General features: G+C 42.1%; 3 protein-coding genes across 7 annotated transcripts in view; 2 read left to right on the forward strand and 1 right to left on the reverse strand.

The window, feature by feature from the left end:
- Positions 1 to 1,333: 1,333 nt before the first annotated feature.
- si:ch211-110p13.9 (uncharacterized protein LOC562347 homolog) lies at positions 1,334 to 4,651 on the reverse strand. The gene is made up of 4 exons (XM_058069587.1): positions 4,111 to 4,651; positions 3,718 to 3,850; positions 3,514 to 3,647; positions 1,334 to 2,195 (listed from the first exon to the last, which is right to left on the reverse strand). The coding sequence occupies exons 1-4, from the start codon at positions 4,222 to 4,224 to the stop codon at positions 1,488 to 1,490; spliced, it is 1,089 nt and encodes a 362-aa protein (XP_057925570.1). The 5' UTR covers positions 4,225 to 4,651; the 3' UTR covers positions 1,334 to 1,487.
- Positions 3,788 to 15,693, forward strand: zcchc8 (zinc finger, CCHC domain containing 8). Its single transcript, XM_058069589.1, has 15 exons — positions 3,788 to 3,894; positions 4,648 to 4,851; positions 5,154 to 5,196; positions 5,273 to 5,347; positions 6,786 to 6,900; positions 6,976 to 7,053; positions 8,009 to 8,112; positions 8,238 to 8,303; positions 8,393 to 8,453; positions 11,656 to 11,789; positions 11,903 to 12,045; positions 12,127 to 12,242; positions 13,646 to 13,732; positions 13,848 to 13,956; positions 14,032 to 15,693. Exons 2-15 carry the CDS (start codon positions 4,677 to 4,679, stop codon positions 15,036 to 15,038), a joined length of 2,313 nt encoding a protein of 770 aa, XP_057925572.1. The 5' UTR covers positions 3,788 to 3,894; positions 4,648 to 4,676; the 3' UTR covers positions 15,039 to 15,693.
- Positions 15,694 to 16,160: 467 nt separating this feature from the next.
- The window catches only part of clip1a (CAP-GLY domain containing linker protein 1a), a 34,902-nt gene continuing 29,519 nt past the window's right edge, over positions 16,161 to 21,543 (forward strand). For 4 of the 5 annotated variants that reach the window (XM_058069578.1, XM_058069581.1, XM_058069580.1 and 1 more), the window contains exons 1-2: positions 16,161 to 16,321; positions 20,024 to 20,283. In XM_058069578.1, the coding sequence (XP_057925561.1) occupies positions 20,193 to 20,283 (91 nt within the window). In that variant the 5' untranslated portion in view covers positions 16,161 to 16,321; positions 20,024 to 20,192. Of the gene's footprint in view, positions 16,322 to 18,197; positions 18,361 to 20,023; positions 20,284 to 21,543 lie in introns of those variants that run through there. The other variant, XM_058069579.1, reaches the window with a different exon arrangement.

A 21,543-nucleotide genomic window follows, 5' to 3' on the forward strand; every position in this document is an offset into this window, starting at 1 on the left:
GTCGATCTTGGTGGAGGACAACCACCCGGTACACCACGTCTGATAGCTGCTCCAGGATGGTGCACGGTCCCTCCCAGTGGCTCATCAGCTTGGGAGACAAACCCTTCCTTCTCTCTGGGTTGTAGACCCAAACTTGCGCGGCGGGGACAAAAGCAGCCGGCTTGGTGAAGGGTCTGCCGGGCCACCTCGTGCACCTCTCGAAGTCGGTCCCGAAGATGGCCGTAGTAGTCCATGCCGGCCATGCCTTGCACCTCTGGCTCGGGGGGAGGTCCAAACACCAGATCAACAGGGGTGCGCAGCTCCCGTCCAAACACCAGATCAACAGGGGTGCGCAGCTCCCGTCCAAACATGAGCTGCCAGGGTGCACTTTGTCGACTCTTGGACCGCCGTCCTGTATGCCCACAGGACCGGGGGCAGGTCCCAGTCACGTTGCTGGCGGCTGGTCAGGATGGCCAGGGTGCGGTTGAAACGCTCCATTAGTATTATTATTATAAAGACAGGCGGGAGGGCGGCACGGTGGTCGAGTGGTTAGCGCACAGACTTCACAGCTAGGAGACCAGGGCCATCTCTGTGTGGAGTTTGCATGTTCTCCCTGTGCATGCGTGGGTTTTCTCCGGGTACTCCGGTTTCCTCCCACATTCCAAAAACATGCTAGGTTAATTGGCGACTCCAAATTGTCCATAGGTATGAATGTGAGTGTGAATGGTTGTTTGTCTATATGTGCCCTGTGATTGGCTGGCCACCAGTCCAGGGTGTACCCCGCCTCTCGCCCAAAGACAGCTGGGATAGGCTCCAGCACCCCCGCGACCCTCGTGAGGAAAAGCGGTAGAAAATGAATGAATGACTTTTATCAATAAATATATTACAAAATAACACTTTAGAGCTCTTTTTATAATACAGTGGTTATCATATCATCGGAATCTCATACCGGCCCATGTCTGGCTCTGATACATTGGCGAGAAAACGCCTGGCCAGCGGGACCATTTTAAATTCACATTGCGGACCTCAACAAATAAGCTTGGGGCTAATTAGCGAGCCCAGCAGTTTTCATAATGTCATAACCCAAGTTATTATAACGACCTTCTCCTTACCTGCTATGAAACTGTTATCCACTGACTGAGTGAGACACATCTTGGACTGACGAGGGTCCATCATCCAGTGGGTGACGACATAATCCTCATGGGGTTTCATCTCGGCATCACGACATTAGGTTAATTGGCGGCTCCAAATTGTCCATAGGTATGAATGTGAGTGTGAATGGTTGTTTGTCTATATGTGCCCTGTGATTGGCTGGCGACCAGTCCAGGGTGTACCCAGCCTCTCGCCCGAAGACAGCTGGGATAGGCTCCAGCCCCCCCCCCGACCCTTGTGAGGAAAAGCGGTAGAAAATGAATGAATGAATGAAGACAGACGGGGAATAATCAGTAGATTCCAATTTTGCCAGAATGTGTTGGAAAAACAAATCTGCCGGAATGTCAGAATTCTATTTATTTGCAGATGAGACTGGAGTAGAGGACATGAGCCACCCCGGTGATGAGGTTGTGGTTGGCAAACTCCAGGATGAGAAGCAGGATGGGATACTCGCTCCGTCGCTTGGCCGCGTCCGCCTCCTCGCTCAGTCCCATCCAATGGAGCAACAGCGTCCGCATGGCCTCTGGGAAAAGCTCATCAGCCAATTCCTCGGCAGGCGGCAGCTCGCTGATCCTGTCGATGTGCCGCACTTTGAAACCCTCCACGCCACGGCTCACGCTGCAGTTGGCCGCGCTGAACTGGCGGCCGAGCCAGCGGGCCACACCGTTGAGCAGCGGGCTGGAATAAACGCAGCTCCATTCTTTGGAGTTGAGTAGCGCTAGCACCGATTCAGTCACATCCTGTTCCTGAAGCGTCCCATCGAAGCATCGTTCCGTGTGATGCAAAAAGAGCAGCAGGGTCTCCAACTGCTGCTGTGTGAAGCTCTCCGCCTCGGAGGAAAGTTGATCATCCAAGCTCTTCAGTTTCCTCCTCAGTGTTGACACAAGCGGCCGCCCTTGCTGTGAAAAGTAGCAGTGATCGTGTTCTGATGAGATGTTTGCTCCCGTGGCCTCCAGCGCCAACCCATCCATCCTGGTGTCAGCACCACAACGGACGTCCAGCTGCTCCCTGAGGCTGTAGCTCGCCTTCAGCGGGCTGTCGTTTATCTGAGATTTCCAAAGATCCTACAGAGGGATGAAATAGAACATAGTCCGGTCACAAAGTTTTTGGTTTAGTTTTTATACCAGATGCCTTTCCTGATGCAACCTTAAGCCAGGAACCAAGCCATGCTCTCGACAATGATACATGCACCATTACACAAGTCATTTATCACAGCAAGTGACCATCCCATCACACTACCACCGCCATATTTTACTGTTGGTACATTTACACCAAATGAGAGACACACCTTTCAAAAAGTTCAACCTTTGTCTTGTCACATGACCTTTAATGTTCTTTTTGTTCAGCAGCGCTTGTGGCCTTGGAACTCCGCCTTGCAGGCCATTTTTTGTATCCAAGTTCTTTGGATGTTGTTGTGGGGTCTGTAACTGCCTCTCAGTCAGTGTATGCTGTCAGTTTTAAGTTGCTCCCTATTTTCATTTTTGGTTCCTACTGAGGTGTATACAAGTTAATAAGGCGGAACTAATTTAGTTAGCGACTTAGTTATTGTATATTTGTACTATATGACCTGTAATTGATTGTATTTTGTATCCTTTGTACCCTTTTAGTTCTCACGTTGGTTTTGTAATAAATCCATCAGTAAAAGACAAGAACTAGTAGCTGTCTGATGGTTGCACATCCGAGGGAGTTACAGGGTCTTTTGTGACCAATGAAGGATTGTCTGTGTGTTTGTCTCTTTATTTTTTTGTATCTCACCAAATAATAATGCACTACATTTAATCAAGTAGAACCAAGCAGCCTTGGGCAAATCACAGGACACATAATCGCTTTCAGGTACATACAGTTCCGGAACTCTCCCACACATCCACACAGACACGATTTTGACTAACTACAGATAACGGGAGGACATGGCGTCTGCAGCTGCGGCCTGTTGATAACGGCTGGCTCCACCGCCCTGCGTTGGTGAGAAGACGTCTGCCGAGGAGAGGAAGGGGGCCACCTGTGATTCGCCAGAGATCTACCGACATTTCTTAGCATAATAAAAGCCGGGCAGGGGCAGTTAGCTTATGAGCCCGGAGCTCCGTGTAATCTGACTGGTCTGAGAGTAAACCATATAACTGACAAGTTTGTTGTCATCTCTTGCCTCCAACACGACACCCACCGCCCCTATATAATATAATATAATATTTTACATATCGTTTTTCACACCACCGTATAAGAGATGACATATATTTGAATCGTTACAAATTAAAAATTGTCAATTCTTTTTGACAGTTCCAAAGCTCCAGCTCTTGTGTTTGTATTTAGAACTTGGACTACCCAATTCCGGTTAAGAGTGTGTACTGCTGTTTTTGTTACCATGCGATTGGTGTTCAGTCTTACCTGGAAGTTCTCCACCACTGCAAGCTGCTCCTGCTTGGTGTACAGTTCAAAAGCCACTCGAAAAAGCCCATGAATGCTGTAAAACCAAAGGCTGTTGTTGGACGTGGGGACCTTTAAGCCACGGAACCTGAAGGCTATAATACAAGTGGTGGGGATGTCACGTGACACAATGGGATTGACTCTCTATCATTTTGTTGGGGTTACCTGAAGAAAAATGTAATTTGGTGGCGAGCCCCTTCTTGGCGTATTTAGCGTGACACCTGGGATGGTTCTCAGGCCGGAAGTTGGTGTTGGAGAAGAGATCGGCTGCTAAAAAGAGAGGAACCATCGCTGCAGCCTGAAAAATCAAGCTTTATTAACCCTTGAAATTTCTACATGAAAGTGGGTGCATGTACATTTTTCATGTCCATTAATTCCTGCTTAAATCTATATTATATACATAACCACAATGCTACATTTTGTAGCCTTGCCATTTTATACTAATTTTAAGAACAGATATAGTAACTTTCTCCCATATTCCTTAAACACAGCATTGAAACAACGACCTAAATGTGGCAAAATGTCCCTTGACTCTTCTTTTTGGAAGACTCAACTTACCTTTTGTGGACACTCTCTGAGAGTGAAAGACGAATTATTCACCAAATTAATATAACGAATCTTCCGCAAGCCTCCATCCAGCTGGGGAAATGACAAATGTACAGGTTGTGACATTTTATGACTAGTATAGTCAACTATAGGAAAGAAAATGTAGCAAACAAAACAAGCTAACTTGCATCGTGTAGTCAACACAACACTAAAGCTATTATACCCTGAACTTGTCTTACAGGCTAATATCAACGACAAACACGTTTAAGGGTGACGTCCCTCACGAACACGGTTATGTTTCCCTCACGATTAGTACATTTTCGACTTTTTAAGGAGAATTAAGATGTAAATCCACACTTGTGTTACACTGATGTTTAAATGATAGTACTTTGTCTGTTATTTGATTGTTTACTTTTCTGACGTGCTGTAATTTAATAAGAATAATAATGGACACGTAAAAGCCTGTAAAACATAACTGTGGGCTAAACTCCACCAAATATGCGGTCATGTGACATAAACAACCAATGAATGCCAAGCGGTCTCTTCTAGCACCCAGAATCATCGATCGTGGTGAAAAGATGGCTGACGTTGATTTCGGAGATGTGGAACTGTTTGAACAATTAGATGACCCCAGGCCGCCGGAACCCACCCACATTCGCTTTCCAGATGACGCGGAGGACCACGAAGAGGTGTCGTTGTTACGAGGCCGGTTGGGTGAATGTGATGACCACATTGAGAAGCTAACAGAGGAGAATATCCTTCCTGCAAACAATCTGCTCTCGTGTGCTAGCATTGCTGTTACTAACTGCTAGCAAAGCTTCCTCTTAGGTTAGCGCTTGTCTCTTGGGTCACGTTTTTAGACAGCTAAACTTAATAATAGTCTTATTTTTTTTTTTGCCACATTTTAACATTTTTACCTTACACAATAGCTAATATAGTTTAGGCGGGGTGTGGACCAGTAAACCTCCCGTATTTTCAAATCCCAGTGTTGACAGGAATGAATTAATGACACGGATAACATTTGGTGAAGCACAAATCCTTAACTCTCAGTTCACATAAAGCTTTGAGAAGAAAGCTGAAGGTCCTGACACGACCCAGGTGATAAGTTTCGCTTTTGATTTCCAATGAAAGTGTGGCTCCTGACGTGGCTAATATTTTGTGTTCCTCTTTACAGTGGCATTACGGTCGAAGATGTCAACATCAATGGACCCGTGATTCAAATCATATATTTAAACAATTTCATATCAAAGTAAGTTCTAATTTCTGTTAAAGGGACTGTATGCAAGTCCAAATGACGATTTTGGAAGCCATAAAATCTAAAAACGCCACTGCTTGTTACCAATTGTCCTTTGAGGGGTCTCAAACACGTCCGCGGGACAAATATGGCCCGTAGGACACTAGTTTGAGGCCCCCGCCTTGATATGAATGTTTAATGTTAGTGCGGCCCGCACAAGTTTGATATGGATGCTGTATGGTATCATGTACCCAGAAAAAATTATTACGTTTGATTAATGTTCATGTTAAAGGTTAAATAACTGTTAATAGTTATCCTCCCTATCCGTGTGGAAGTGGTAAGTTTTTGGCTATTTAAGTTTAAAGGAAATAACTTACTAGTTTGAGGCCCCCGCCTTGATATGAAAGTTTAATGTTAGTGCGGCCCACACAAGTTTGATATGGATGCTGTATGGTATCATGTACCCAGAAAAAATTATTACGTTTGATTAATGTTCATGTTAAAGGTTAAATAGCTGTTAATAGTTATCCTCCCTATCCATGTGGAAGTGGTAAGTTTTTGGCTATTTAAGTTTAAAGGAAATAACTTGAAGGCTACCGTTTAGGTCGCTAGCTCTCTAGTTTGCGAGTTAGCATGTGTCTCAAGACCCTGCAGTTGCGCAATATGTTGTAAATAAAAAGAGTATAAATGTGACTATAGTCGTGTTTTGTCATGTCTACAGGGCTCTAATAATGCTTTGTTCATTTTAATCTGAAAAAAATAATTTGTCTACCCACCAACTATATGTGGTTTCTTAAGTTTTTATTTGCTGTTTTATTATTATTAATATATTTATTTATTACTGATTGATTTTCTTTATTCTTGATTTGTTTATTTATTTTTCATCTTGTGTAGAAAAATAAAAAGTAAGATATTCGAGAACAGTGGAATGTTTTATCAGAGCTTTTCTTGTAGAAAATCGAAACCAAAGCAAACTTTATTCATTTTTCTGTTTTTAATAAATGCGTTTTTTTTTTGTGGAAAACCTGATGCAGCCCAGTCTCGCCCAGACCCTAGCTCCAGTGGCCCCGAAGTACATAGAGTTTGAGACCCCTGCTTTAAAGGAACAGATTGTATAACAAAATTGCCACAATTAGGAATTAAACTGCAGAAAAAGTTTTTCCTGTCACTCATAGTTGTTGGTATGTCCGTGGCGCATACACATGTTCACAAAAGCAGTCTTTTAAAGAGAGGCGATCAACAATTTGCGTTCTTGGCGTTATGAAACGCTAACATTAGTTACTAATTTTTGATCATTGTAACTTCGGAGACTGGAGACGCCACTGGGAATAACTTTATTTAGCGTGACTTATCATCACTGAAGGTGTGTCCAAGTAACACCCAGATGTGTAAATTAGAACTTATCTTCATGCTGTTCCTCTTGGAGTTTAGCTGATGATTGTTTCCTTCTCAGGCAATGCCGGCAAGAAATCGAAGATAGCGTCTGCAATGTAATACTGCGGCAACAAAAGGCGGGCAGTACAACAAGTCATTCCTCCTCCTCCTCCTCCTCCTACTTGAAGCCTCAGGTATACGTTTGCAAATGTAATTATACATTAGAATGAATTATAGGACCTAAAGAGCATCATCTGTCCCATGTGAAGCCTTCTGCATTTGCAATGGATGAAGACCCACAGAAGTCATCCAGCACTCGTGTGAAAACAACAACAGAAGCCTTTAAAGTGAGTACGCACACACACACACACACACACACACACACACACACACACACACACGGGTTGTCTCACACACTGGAAGCTCTAAAGTTTAAAAAAAAAAAAAAAAAGCATTTCAAGTTGCCCAAAGCAGCTTCCTGCTGTTACATTGTTGTATATGATATAATATACATATAGACCTGCATTTTCCCTTTTCTTTAAATATTACTCTTTTTACTTTATTATTTTCTTCACTTTTGTTTAAGCAATTTTAAATAAAAATATTTTACATTGATTTTGGTAATTACACTTTTTATATATTTTGCATATATATTATTGTATAATTAAATTGTGTTAATGTTTTAATTTGATTTTTTTTTTTTACATTTTTTTACACTTTGTTCATTATTTTAGTTTTTAAGATAGTTTTAATATTTTTTAAATTATTTTTTAAATTATATTATTTATGCATTCATTTGAAGTAAAATCAAGCAATTTTTTAAAGGGCCTGTTATCTTTTTATCTCATTAAATACACAACTACATGTCCAAGGTGCATTTTCAATTAATTTATGAAGGTATTTTGGCAAGAAAATGAGGAAGAACATACAAATAATGCTTAAATTAATATTGTGCTAAATAAGACCACAAAATTTAAGCTATAACAATGAAGCAATGAATATATAGCATACAGAAAGGTAACTAAAATATTGCTAAATTTCACTTTGAAAATAAAAAAAGTCAGACATCTGGAAAAATTGTTGTTTATTACATATGTGCAGGATTACAGAGTACATGTAAAAGTGTATAACACGCACAATAGCGCTTCTTGGAGCATTAAAACTACAGATACACACAACTGCGTGTTCCCATTAGAACTTGATGAAAGTACTTTTAGTGTTTTCGAGGTTCCACTATATTTCTTACCAATGATGGTGGTTGTGGTCCCTGTGATTTGTCTACTGTTTGTTTTTCTGCTGCAGGTGGTTGGAAGCGTCCTGCACTTCACCACCTTCAGTGTGGACCAACTTGGACAGCCGCTGCAGAATGAAAACCCTCAGGTGACCAGCGGATGGGAAGTGCCAACGTATCTTTAGGGACAGAAACCAAGCATCGGTGTGGCTTTTAAAATGCCCACAAAAGTTTGTTTGGTATTGACACTTTATTGCGAAATAAAACAAAACCTCCGTAACTTCCTTAAATGGAGCCAAGCTATCTGCAGGTTTTCAACCAAGTCATCGGCACGGATGGGCAGGAGATAGAAATGAAAGATAAACGGTGCATTTTTCTTTTTATTTACTCACTTGAATACATCTTGAACCCCTCCATCCATTCAGGTCTCATCACTAATGTGTATCTCACTGCAGGCCCAAATCCACCTGTTTTAACTGTGGCTCAAGTGCTCATCAAATGAGAGACTGCCCTAAGGTGAGTATGACGCCGTTCAGTTGTACCGCACTGCAAACACCCATGTTCTATTCTTTCTTTCATTTTCCTTTCTTTTCTTAATTTATTTCAGACATGCATACTATGTTACATTATTCTTTCTCACATATACACTTACAATACAATACACTTACAATATCTATTTATATATATATGTATATATATGTATATATATATATGTATATGTATATATATATATATATATATATATATATATATATATATATATATATACATATATGTATATATATACAGTGAAGAAAATAAGTATTTGAACACCCTGCTATTTTGCTATTTCTCCCACTTAGAAATCATGGAGGGGTCTGAAATTTTCATCGTAGGTGCATGTCCACTGTGAGAGAGATAAACTAAAAAGAAAAATCCAGAAATCACAATGCATGATTTTTTAACAATTTATTTGTGTGATACAGCTGCAAATAAGTATTTGAACACCTGTGTATCATCTAGAATTCTGACCCTGAAAGACCTGTTAGTCTGCCCATTAGAAGTCCACCTGCACTCCATGTATCATCCTGAATCAGATGCACCTGTTTGAGGTCGTTAGCTGCATAAAGACACCTGTCCACCCCATACAATCAGTAAGACTTTAACTTGTAACATGGCGAAGACCAAAGAGCTGTCCAAAGACACCAGAGACAAAATTGTACACCTCCACAAGGCTGGAAAGGGCTACGGAGCAATTACCAAGCAGCTTGGTGAAAAAAGGTCCACTGTTGGAGCTATCATTAGAAAATGGAAGAAGCTAAACATGACGGTCAATCTCAATCGGAGTGGAGCCCCATGCAAGATATCACCTCGTGGGGTCTCAATGATTCTAAGAAAGGTGAGGAATCAGCCCAGAACTACACGACAGGACTTGGTCAATGACCTGAAAAGAGCTGGGACCACCGTTTCCAAGGTTACTGTAGGTAATACACTAAGACGTCATGATGTGAAATCATGCATGGCACGAAAGGTTCCCCTGCTTAAACCAGCACATGTCAAGGCCCGTCTTAAGTTTGCATATGACCATTTGGATGATACAGAGGAGTCATGGGAGAAAGTTTTATGGTCAGATGAGACCAAAATAGAACTTTTTGGTCATAATTCCAATAAGCGTGTTTGGAGGAAGAAGAATGAAGAGTACAATCCGAAGAACACCATCCCTACTGTGAAGCATGGGGGTGGTAGCATCATGCTTTGGGGGTGTTTTTCTGCACATGGGACAGGACGAGTGCACTGCATTAAAGAGAGGATGACTGGGGCCGTGTATTGTGAGATTTTGGGGAACAACCTCCTTCCCTCTGTCAGAGCATTGAAGATGGGTCGTGGCTGGGTCTTCCAACACGACAACGACCCGAAGCACACAGCCAGGAAAACCAAGGAGTGGCTCCGTAAGAAGCATATCAAGGTTCTAGCATGGCCCAGCCAGTCTCCAGACCTGAACCCAATCGAAAATCTTTGGAGGGAGCTCAAACTCCGTGTTTCTCAGCGACAGCCCAGAAACCTGACTGATCTAGAGAAGATCTGTGTGGAGGAGTGGGCCAAGATCCCTCCTGCAGTGTGTGCAAACCTGGTGAAAAACTACAGGAAACGTTTGACCTCTGTAATAGCAAACAAAGGCTACTGTACCAAATATTAACATTCATTTTCTCAGGTGTTCAAATACTTATTAGCAGCTGTATCACACAAATAAATTGTTAAAAAAATCATGCATTGTGATTTCTGGATTTTTCTTTTTAGTTTATCTCTCTCACAGTGGACATGCACCTACGATGAAAATTTCAGACCCCTCCATGATTTCTAAGTGGGAGAAATAGCAAAATAGCAGGGTGTTCAAATACTTATTTTCTTCACTGTATATGTGTATGTATGTATATATATATATATATATATATATATATATATATATATATATATATATATATATATATATATATATATATATATATATATATATATATATATATATATATATATATATATACACACATACATGCACACACACAACACCTCATTACTACACATGTCTGAAAAGGAGCCGGAAGAAGCAAAGCTTATTAAATCCTACCCCTTCTCCACGCCATAGCAGTTACCAATTCAATATGTGATTTTTTTTCCCCCACACATATAATCACAGAATCTTACATAAGACAAAACAACAAAAGAAGAGTGGGAACATCGGACACCCCAGCAAAACCCCAGGACATTGCTTATATTCATAGTGATGATAATGACTTGGAGTGCATGAGAAAGTGCAAAGTACTGTAACTGGTCATTTACTAACGAGTATATTGTACAACACGGCGTGGACATAACCAATGTTGTAATGGCAGTAATGAGCAGATCTGCTCAGCCAGCATTAACGCAGCTGAGAAGTTGATCGTGAACATCGTAAGCATTGTAATCGTAAGCATTGTAATCGTAAGCATTGTAATCGTAAGCATCGTAATCGTAAGCATCGTAATCGTAAGCATCGTAATCGTAAGACATGAGTTGTGCCCCAAAAGTAGTACCGTCATCCCTCGTTTATTGCAGGTAATCGGTTTCAGACCCAACCGCAGTATGCAAAGTTCCGCATAGAAAAGCTGTTTACCCTTTTATTAGAGCCATATAGACTTGAAATAACACCTCCATAGTCACTTTTACACTCCTGTTATTCATCGTGTACACCACGGCCACGCCGCATAACATGTTAACAAGTGAACTAGTTAGCCTCCAATTTATTGGAGTGGGGAAGACAAACCAAAAACGTACCACTTCCACGCGGAATAGGAGGAGGATGTATGTAATGCAATGAAATGTCATGTCTCATCAATGTTTTGTGTCATTACTGATACCTAGTGGCAAGTATACTACATAGAGGTTGTATTTCAATATTTTTTGACTAATAATAGGCCATAGTCAACCACAAAACGGCGATCGTTATTGTTTAATTCATTTTTCAAAACCACGATGGAGTGAGGGAGAGATATATTGTGATATTTAAAGTGCATGCAGAGATAGATGAAGCCTCTGGATGCTGACCACTCATGGTAGTTCAAATGCAGCTCGTGTCGTCTTGTGGAGTTAAGTTAGGAAAACTACATGGGGAGGTTGCCCACAGCCGCAGCTTGTTTTTGTTGTTGTTTTTTGACCTGGCATTAATTAAAGTCCCCGGCGTTTTATTTTTTTTTCCCCCAAGCCCAGAGACATGGCCGCCATTAACGAGAGAAGAAAGGAGTTCCAGAACAACAACCCGTCCCTGCTGAGTAATCAGCGGTACCACGCTGATGAGGTGGAGGAGCGATTCTCCAAATACAAGCCTGGAATCATGAGGCAGGGGGTTTTGCGTTGATGTTTTTGTACACAGGAAACACATCCTTGTACTGGGTGTTCACTTTTTTTTTTGTTTTTTTTGTTTTTTTGTTTTTTCTTTGTCTTTTGCACAGCGAGGAGCTTTTGGGGGCGCTGGGAATCGACATAAACACTCTCCCTCCTCTCATCTATCGCATGAGGCTGCTGGGATACCCGCCCGGGTGGCTCAAAGAGGCAGAAATGGAGAACTCTGGTTTAACACTGTATGACGGAAACGGTACTTGATGCATTTATGGGTCCTCCGTAGTTTTAAAAGGTTCCGCAATGAATCCACCATATTGTTGTTCTCTTTCTTTAGTGTCAAATGACAACAGTGCGACCAACAACACCGCAACACAAAACCTCTCATATGATGTTTCTAAACTGGTCGACTTTCCAGGCTTCAATGTGCCGGCGCCGCACAAAATGAAAGACGTAAGCTCACTTGCTGCTAATGTTTTGTATTTTAACTGAAATACCTCCATAAATGATTCATGTATGAATTGCCTGTACAAAATTCATTCATTCATTTTCTACCGCTTTTTCCTCACGAGGGTCGCAGGGGTGCTGGAGCCTATCCCAGCTGTTTTTGGTACACCCTGGAACGTCACGGCACATATAGACAAACAACCATTCACACTCACATTCATACCTATGGACAATTTGGAGTCGCCAATTAACCTAGCATGTTTTTGGAATGTGGGAGGAAACCGGAGTACCCGGAAAAAACCCACGCAGAACATACAAACTCCACACAGAGATGGCTGAGGGTGGAATTGAACCCTGGTCCTCCTAGCTGTGAGGTCTGCGCGCTAACCACTCGACCGCCGTGCCGCCCCTGTACAAAATATTAATATAATTATTGGTGCATTATTATTGGTTATGAGGGGTGTTACAAGACAATATTTTAACATTTAAGACAAGTACAATAAAAAAAAGACAATATATTTTATTCTAATTTTAATTTCTACCTTGCATTGCTCCTCACGAGGCTATACTCGTCTGCACTCTTGTGTGTATGTGCTACTGGCCCCCGTCTCCACCCACTGAGACTGTATGACTGACCAAAGGGTTCACTCCCTTTTTATGCTGTTGTTCTATGGAACAAACACGCCAAGGTGCTGAAACCAGTGCACAGAGTGAACCCTCGTCATGCCCGTTTGGAGGCGGGAGACAAGGAAAACAAACATAAGGCACATGGCAGGATATTGAGGCTGGCAAAATGATCAAGTTTATTTTTATTGTATGAATTAATTAAATGTATTTGTAGTGGCTATTTGTCCTTCAAAAAATAAACGTAATTTACACTACAATCAAAAGGCCACTGATGCACCACAGGTTTTGTTTTACGCAGGCAAAAGTGTCATTGTCCAAACAATCTTGTTCCGTTTCTTCTTATTTCCTTTTATTACCAAGCAAGCAAACAAACAAAAAAGGAACAAGCGCCTTCTCCTGTTGCCTCTCTTGCGCTGGTACAAAAACCATAGGCCCACCCCGGTGCATGCTGGTCCTGTGAGCACTGCCTACCTAAATATATTGCAGGTGCCCAGGGTGTTATCCAATGAAACAAAGCCACTAATTAACTACTAATTAACCCCCCAAAAAATATGATAAACAAATAAATAACTAGAAAATATTATCAAGTAATCCAAACAAAACAACAACAAAAAATAAATGAACAGATATTAGAAATTTAGGAACACACTAATAAATAGCTCCTACAGTATTATCGTCCCAGCCCTTGTGCCCACAAGAATGAGAGATCGTGTCATGTTTTAATCTCAGAGATCTTGTGACACCCCTGATTGTGATCTTTCATTGTCATTTTCTACGGACAGGAGTTTGTGCGCTACAGTTCCGTTCCTATGCACAGCAACCACCTGAAGCACAACTACGCAGCCTACCTGTCCAGCCACTTTGCTGCGGTAAGTACGCCACGCTCTCTCACCCAGTCCTCCATACCTTTATGCGTTCCCACATAGTATCAGCATTTGGTATCACATGCGAGGTGAAAGAAAGTTTTTTTTTCCCTCCTGACAGCCCGATGGTCGTACTAACAAGAGGCATCACGAGTCCGACTCCTCTCAGCAGCACAGGAAGAGGCCAAGATCCAGCCCCGATGGGAGCTCTGATATGGATATTGAATCGGGTAAACATTCCTTTACCTCTCATTTCATGCATTGTTTGATTTTTGTCCCTGCTCAGTCCAACTTTGGCCCCCCAGATCCTGGAACTCCTTACAAAACTCAACGTCAGGGTGACTTCCACTTCCAACCGCCACTGCCGCCTGGCTCGCCGTGCTTCAGCTCACCCCCTCCTCTACCCCACGGCACCCCGCCTGCGACACCCACACCCCCGCCTCTCCCGAAAAGCACACCGCCCACCAGTGGCTCCCTGAGGACAATGCGAGAATCTAACTGGGTGGTGGTGGACGAGGCGACAGAGGGACAGGATGACGACCTCACCCTGGAGGAGCTGGAGGAGCAGCAAAGGCTGATCTGGGCAGCGCTCCAAAACGCAGACACCACCACCAACAGTGACTCGGAGACACCCGTGGGGGGGAGTTTGACGAGCGTGTCCCCACCGGCGCGGGGTGACTCTGAAATGGAGGAGGTTGAAGAAGTGACGGACAAAAGGTTGCCTGGTGAGGTTGATGCACAGACCCCAGTTGAAGACAAAAGGTTGCTGGGTGAGGTTGATCCACAGACCCCTGTTGAAGATCAGAATGACAGCCCCCAAAGCCCCGATCCAATCAGACCCCAGGATGGTCTTCCTAAGGTCAAATGTCAAGATAGTCCAGGTCCAGCTAAATTGCAAGACAACAGTTCAATCAAATCCCAGGAAGACAGCCCCCAAAGTCCTGGCCCCAACCAATCCCAGGAAGACAGCCCCCAAAGTCCTGGCCCCAACCAATCCCAGGAAGACAGCCCCCAAAGTCCTGGCCCCAACCAATCCCAGGAAGACAGCCCCCAAAGTCCTGGCCCCAACCAACCCCAGGAAGACGGCCCCCAGAACCCCGATCCAGCAGCCTCCCAGGATGTAAACGGAGCCTCCCCCAAGCCAGAAACCAACAAGGTGTCAGCGGTTCCTCATCGAAGCAAGTTCGCAGAGGGCATCGTGCCTTTCGAGGACACTCCGGAATACACGGAAGTGGCCGAAGCCACGGGGACGTACCTCCGCATCAGAGACTTGCTCAAGAGTTCGCCTCGAAGTTTGGCTAAGAAAAAATAATCGTAATGAATACGTTCTTGGCCACGTTATGTATCATATTTTAACTGCTTTTTTTATGTACAGAGTCTAAGGCAGGCAGGGACATTGAACCACAGGTATCATTTTGTTTTTTCTTGTTTTTATTTGTAAAAATGTTAATTTAGTGACATGTATGAGTTTTATTTTTGGTCCCCTACTTAACTACACTTTGAAGTAAACAAGCCTGATTTGCGTGTTTATTTTTTTAATCACTCATTCTATGTACTGTATATCTATCTCGTCAGCTGCAACCCTTATAAGGAGAAGCACTACAGAAAATGTTGGATGGATAAATAACACTTTTCAATGAGACATGTTCAGTTGCCAGGAGCAAATTTGTTTCTTTTTGTGTAGCCTAGCAATCAGTATTGAAAATGAATTGCTGGATACATTTTGGGATTTAAAAAAATGTATTTTTTTTTTTATCTGGATGCTTTTTTTGTCACCATGTTGCTTTTTAAGAGATGGATATTCAGTGAGTACTGTAAATGTGGGATTAAAAATTTTGTTTTTAATTGGTCTTTTTTTGTCACGTGGAACAAATGTGTCGCTTTCTGTGTAGTATTGCCATTTCCGCTAAATCAGTCCCGTGGTTTTCAATGAGGTAACAAATGTGTCGCTTTTTGTGTAGTATTGCCATTTCCGGTAAATCAGTCCCGTGGTTTTCAATGAGGTAACAAATGTGTCGCTTTTTGTGTAGTATTGCCATTTCCGGTTAATCAGTCCCGTGGTTTTCAATGAGGTAACAAATTGTGTCGCTTTTTGTGTAGCGTTGCTATTTAAATTTGAGCATTCAACCACCAATCTCACTTGAATCGGAATGGCACAAAATTAGATGTTTCTTATTGTAGACATAAAAAAAGATGTTTAGTATATTTAGGTAACTACGTTGCGGTTAAACACCATACACCATTTTTGTATGTGGAAGGATTGATAAACTTAAGGTGTTTTGAACGAGAGTGAAACTTATATATAGAAAAGAGTGCATTAACTATTCAACGTTAGTGTACTATATTTGCTCGCATACGATAAATACGGTAAAGTCTTTGTGTTCGCGGGGGGCGTTGGCGTTTTGGTGTCTGAAAAACGCGTACGCGGCGTGCTCGCTCTTACGCTGTATAAATAATCTTTGTCCACGCATAAGACGTCACGGTTCTGGAAAGTCTCGTTCACGCGCGCCGGTGTCTGCCGAGAGTGAGAAGAAGTCGCTTAGCCGGAAAACTATTCGGGGGTGAAAGGCGTGGGTCCTTCGCACCCATAAACAGGTTGGTGTTCGCTCGCTATAGTGACATTTTAGTTGCTTGTATTAAAAACTCAAAGTGTCTGTAATAGAAGTTGAGTAGTCACAAGTTGTCCAGGTAACGTCGACTTGACTTAAGGTGTCAAGTCGGCTAGTAGCCTAGCTAGCTGAGTAGCCCTTCCCTGGGCTTTGACTGCTGCCGTGTTGTTGCATCGGCCTCCACGTCGTCGCCTTTTGCCAGCTCATCGTGTTGGTTCTTGACTTTAAAAAGCTAATTATGATAATGGTGTGAGCGGAAGAGGTGTCCGTAGCTGTTTGGCCTTTGCTCTCTAAAAGTTACCGAGGGAGCAGCCGTGACATTGCGGATACTTTTTTGCCCGGGTAGGAGGAATGGTCGCCGGGTGCAGTGCTAAGCAGACTAGTCGGTGGGTGAGTTGATGCAGTAATAATAACGTGAGAATACTTTGTCTAATTAATCTGAATTAATCTAATTTAAAATGAAGCTTTTCTATGAGCCACTTTTTCTTGCCACCTCGTAGTCTAACTGTGGGTTACTGTCGTTCAAAGTCACCCCACCCTGTAACTTTAAACTTTTTATATTTTGCTTTTATCATATATAAAGTTGCCCATACAAACCTTTGTTAGTCTTTATTTTCAAACCCTGGTACGAACATACACCATAGATATGTATTGCCCTCAATCGTGTAGTATCACTTGTGGACATTATTTGTTTATTATTTTAATTTCTCAAATAATGCCCTCTATTGAAAGGGAAATTTGCAACTTTTTTGAGGGGCGGGGGGTGGCTACCATTTGAGTAAAAAAAAAAAAAAAAGTGGAAATTGGTTTCAAATGATTATCAAGGGTTAATGACAAAGTTGTTGTTAGATTATCTCCTTCACATGTCTTCATTTTAAGTATCAGTACAATTACCTGCCCAGTAAGAGTAAATAAGCAATTTAAGACGTACATAAAGATCCTGTTTGTGTCACAATAAATGTCTTCCCCTCTCATGGACCTTAGTGGCATTCGGACAGGAAGTGATAGCTGAGGATCTGTGTTGAGTTTTAGCCTGTGGCGGATTGTTTCCCCAACAGTAACCTTTGTTATGATGGTGATCATGTATTTTGGTTGTCTCACTGACCAATTACTGACACCTAGTGGCCAATGTAGACTATTACATTCACAATTACAATGATTGTTGTGCCTTGTATTTGTATTTTAATTATTATTTTTTTATTTTTATGCTTGAAAATGCTTGTTTTTGTCATGAAGAAGTACAATTTGCTTAACAAAAACATTTGTTTTTACTAATTGGCCTTACTCAACATTTGAGGGCGATTGAACCCCAATGTAGCGCTGGACGACTTTACTTGTCTCTGTTGCTCCACCTTCCTGCCGGGCCTCCACAATAATATTCCGCTTAGCAGATGTTTCCTTAAAAAGGAAGACCGGCAGTGCGGGGAGGTAAAAATAAGAATTAAAGTCAGGAGGATGTAAGGTTCGTGTCGGAGCATTGCAACACATTTCAACATGGAAGCTGATCATTGACAGAACTTAGGCTAAATTCTACTGCACTTTTTTTGTCATATGAGCCAAAATCGGAGTTCTGCATTAGCTAAAGTTAGTTTGTATAAATTATGTACTCAATTCTTTGGCTTCCCTCCCCTCATGGCCACAGATTAGCGCTAGTGTTGTGGCTAAAAGATTAACATTACTCCAGTGCAAACCTCTCCAGACTTAGGTGGATCATTTCACTTGAATGGTTCTGCTCACCAGTCAGTGATCTACTTTTACATTTTTTTTTGCCAAATTAAGATTTTTATGTAGTCTTGAAGTGCCTTTCGTGCGACATTACACTATAGCCACTTATCATCCGTGATGTCTTGCTCATCTTGACAGCCCCCAGGGCACGCATCGCTATCGGTGAATGGCAAAGCGGGTGAAAACTGGAACGCTCTGGTTAAACTGGGTCGTTACTGATGGCCGCGCTTCATTCTTCTGGCTGTGAAACATCTTGGAAGTGTGAGAGAGAGAGAGTGAGAGCGGACTCTTGCTTACTGGGTGAGAGTGCACAAGTAGGGCTGGGTTAAACGATTATTTCTGTAATCGATTAATCTAGAAAATAGTTTATCGATGAATCCCTGAAAGTCCCTGATTAGTCCCTGAAAACATAAACCACAAACACATGCACAGGTTAATAAAAATGTATATTTCTAAATGATCTGCCCATATCAAAGTATAATAACGCGAATAATATTAATAATAATATAAATAAAACTAACTATAGCATGTATTTGAAGAGTGTGTGTCTGTGTCAGAGTGTGTTTTTGTGTGTGCGATGCTGGAGCCCAAGTTACATGGTGCGGTTTGGATGAATGACGGGGTTAATCATTGCAAACAAGGAAATATAATTTTTTTTAAACTTACGGCGTCTTTTGTGATATGCCATCTCAATTTTGTATAGGTCACAAACCATCACAAAGCGTGAAGTATTCCCATACTTTGGATACTCTGTTGTGCCATCTTTTCTTCTGGCCGGACTCACTGAAACTTGTTGCCGCGGCCGCCACCATGTTTTGATTCTGAGTAGTAGTGTGGCGCTCGTGTCAAAAGAACTAGTTCTTTTTTGCGAACGAATGAACCGCCTATAAAATACCCGTTGAGTTCGCCGGCCGTTTTTGTTCATGACCGACACAGCACTAGTTGGTGAGCTGTTGAGTCGGAACGAACGTGAACATGAGTGATCGGAGTGACTTGACACGACTGACCGGGTCTATGCACTGGGGAAGATCACAGGCTAACGACCAGTTGACCGAAATGAACGGCTATTTTTACTGAATGAAGCGGTTTTGCCCACCACTAATTCTGAGTAAAGGCGCATCGACATGCAGTTCTTGCGTCAACGTATTTTTTGTGTCGATGTCATCGATGACGTTGACACGTCATCTCAGCCCTAAGTGTGATGCTGTTACATGAGGGTTTATTTTCTTTTACGAAAACAAGTGTCTTGGCTCACATTTAAGGCTTGAGATGATACAATGGCCCGTGCAAGTCTTCAGTCTGTTGGAGGAACCAGTTCAACCATTGAAGAACTTTCTCTTTGGGAAATTATCCAAATAAATAATACATCTTAAAGTAGCATATTAGCATTGACAGGATACCAGGCATTAAAACATTTCAAACAACCTTATCTGGACTTCTACCGCCTCAGTGATGCAACTGAAGTGACGAAGGTGAAGTTTACTGTGTTGTCAACCAGTTTGACCGGCCGGTCCCATCATGATTATCATCAGACACACCATAAGGTCAAGAATCCACCCATGGGTGCTGAATTTAAAACCGGACACGCATCCAATTGCGTTTCTGTGGGGTGCTAATCCGACAAATGGGATTATCCGATGGTGCTGGTGGTCTGTAATCCAGTTTTAGCTGCCAGGCCAGACTTTCAGAGTTTTCATTTTTTTTGGCTGAATAAAAATTGTGTACTTTCATGTTTGTTTACTCAGTGGGGTTGCAGATGAGATGCAAAGGTATTAGCTGTACGGGCGTATCGTCTGGTGGGTATTTTTAGGTCTGTGACATGGTCTTTGCTGTCATAACAGAAACAGAACACCTCTATTGATGGAGCTAGCTCAACCAAGTTACTCTTGTATGGAAGTTAATTGCTATGCAATCTGCAGACAAATTAATCCTAATAAAGCAATTGTCTCTCTTCTCTAAACAGGGTCCTCTTCCAAAGCACCCATTTTTACCCCCACTCCCTTTTTTTTTCCTTCCTTTTTTTTGTTTTGTACTCGAGGACAAGGGAAAAGTTCACCGTCCAGGAGCATTAAAACTGTGGTTTACATGGTCTGGGTTCAACATCATCATCCTTGTGGATCACAAGAGGAAATATGAGCTCATCCAAGCCCAGTGGGATCAAAGTGCCCAGCAAGATAGCCAGACCCCCCGGGGCCGGCGCACCGAAGACCAACCCCAGCACAGGTAGGAACACAGACACGACACTTCATTCGGTATGCCTGCACTGCATCAAAATGGTTTTGGTACGTCCCACTAAGATATGTTCCTAATATATTGGCCTGCTCGCTTGTTAATTAATGCAAGCTGTGATTTACTCATTTCTGCATCAGAACATGGGAACGGAGTATTGAGTAAGAAGCTGTTCTGGATTAGTTTTTGCTTGTTTAGTAAAAAAAAAACTAAAACAAATAAATAATCGAAATGGTCACCGCATACTTTAATTTTTTCATGGTGAGTACATTCCCACCTTTTTCATAAATTAAATATGTTTGTGGTTGGAGCAGAGACAACCTGTTTACGACCTTTTAAATACAGTTAACATTATTATTATTATTAATGTGCGGCCCCGGTGGAAAAACTTTGAACTACACTGAATTGTGCTTTTATAGGCTTCCTTGTGAAAAATCTATATTTGTTATTATTGGAAACATTAGGTGTGTATTTACAACTGTGTTATAAATACACAACTGTGTGTCATATAAGGTGGATATTTACAAACATAGCCTATCCCAGCTTTCTTTGGGCGAGAGGCGGGGTACACCCTGGACTGGTGGCCAGCCAATCACAGGGCACATATAGACAAACAACCATTCACACTCACATTCATACCTATGGACAATTTGGAGTCGCCGATTAACCTAGCATGTTTTTGGAATGTGGGAGGAAACCGGAGTACCCGGAGAAAACTCACACATGCACGGGGAGAACATGCAAACTCCACACAGAGATGGCAGAGGGTGGAATTGAACCCTGGTCTCCTAGCTGTGAGGTCTGCGCGCTAACCACTCGAACAGGTCCAATATGCAAAAGAAAAAAAGAGAGGGAAAAAAGTGGTAATACGATAATAGTACAGAGTCACATAATTATGCTATATTGGTGAGAGAAAGAGGGGAAAAAAACATGATAGATATAATAAGGGAGGGTAAATTAAGTTGCGTTAAGTTAATAAAATACTAAATAAATATCATAAAATAAATACAAAAATTGTGTCTCTTTGCTGATCGGTTCACCGAAAGGCAGAGATTGTTTGCTATTCAGCTCCGGCACACACTCCCTCACCCCACAGCCAAAATCTGTATTTGTATGTAAATGTAGTGCCTAGCTGCCACTACATTGTCAATAAAAGTATACCGAATAATATCCTAATATCATTGATTAAGCCTTTTCTAACAACCCATGCTCCAAAAGTAATCAAAGTATATGTTGTTTATTCAAATTTGCAGG

This window comes from Doryrhamphus excisus, chromosome 4, assembly GCF_030265055.1.
Source record: "Doryrhamphus excisus isolate RoL2022-K1 chromosome 4, RoL_Dexc_1.0, whole genome shotgun sequence".
Lineage (NCBI taxonomy): Eukaryota > Metazoa > Chordata > Actinopteri > Syngnathiformes > Syngnathidae > Doryrhamphus > Doryrhamphus excisus.

Bases quoted from the DNA above. Each gene is read 5' to 3' on its own strand.
- si:ch211-110p13.9 (XM_058069587.1), bottom strand. From the start codon at position 4,224: ATGTCACAACCTGTACATTTGTCATTTCCCCAGCTGGATGGAGGCTTG. The intron at 3,851-4,110 runs GTAAGTTGAGTC...TTGATTTTTCAG, and splicing joins TCAGAGAGTGTCCACAAAAG to GCTGCAGCGATGGTTCCTCT. The intron at 2,196-3,513 runs GTAAGACTGAAC...ATCCCTCTGTAG, and splicing joins CAGTGGTGGAGAACTTCCAG to GATCTTTGGAAATCTCAGAT.
- zcchc8 (XM_058069589.1), top strand. From the start codon at position 4,677: ATGGCTGACGTTGATTTCGGAGATGTGGAACTGTTTGAACAATTAGAT. The intron at 5,348-6,785 runs GTAAGTTCTAAT...TTTCCTTCTCAG, and splicing joins TTAAACAATTTCATATCAAA to GCAATGCCGGCAAGAAATCG. The intron at 13,733-13,847 runs GTAAGTACGCCA...CCCTCCTGACAG, and splicing joins TGTCCAGCCACTTTGCTGCG to CCCGATGGTCGTACTAACAA.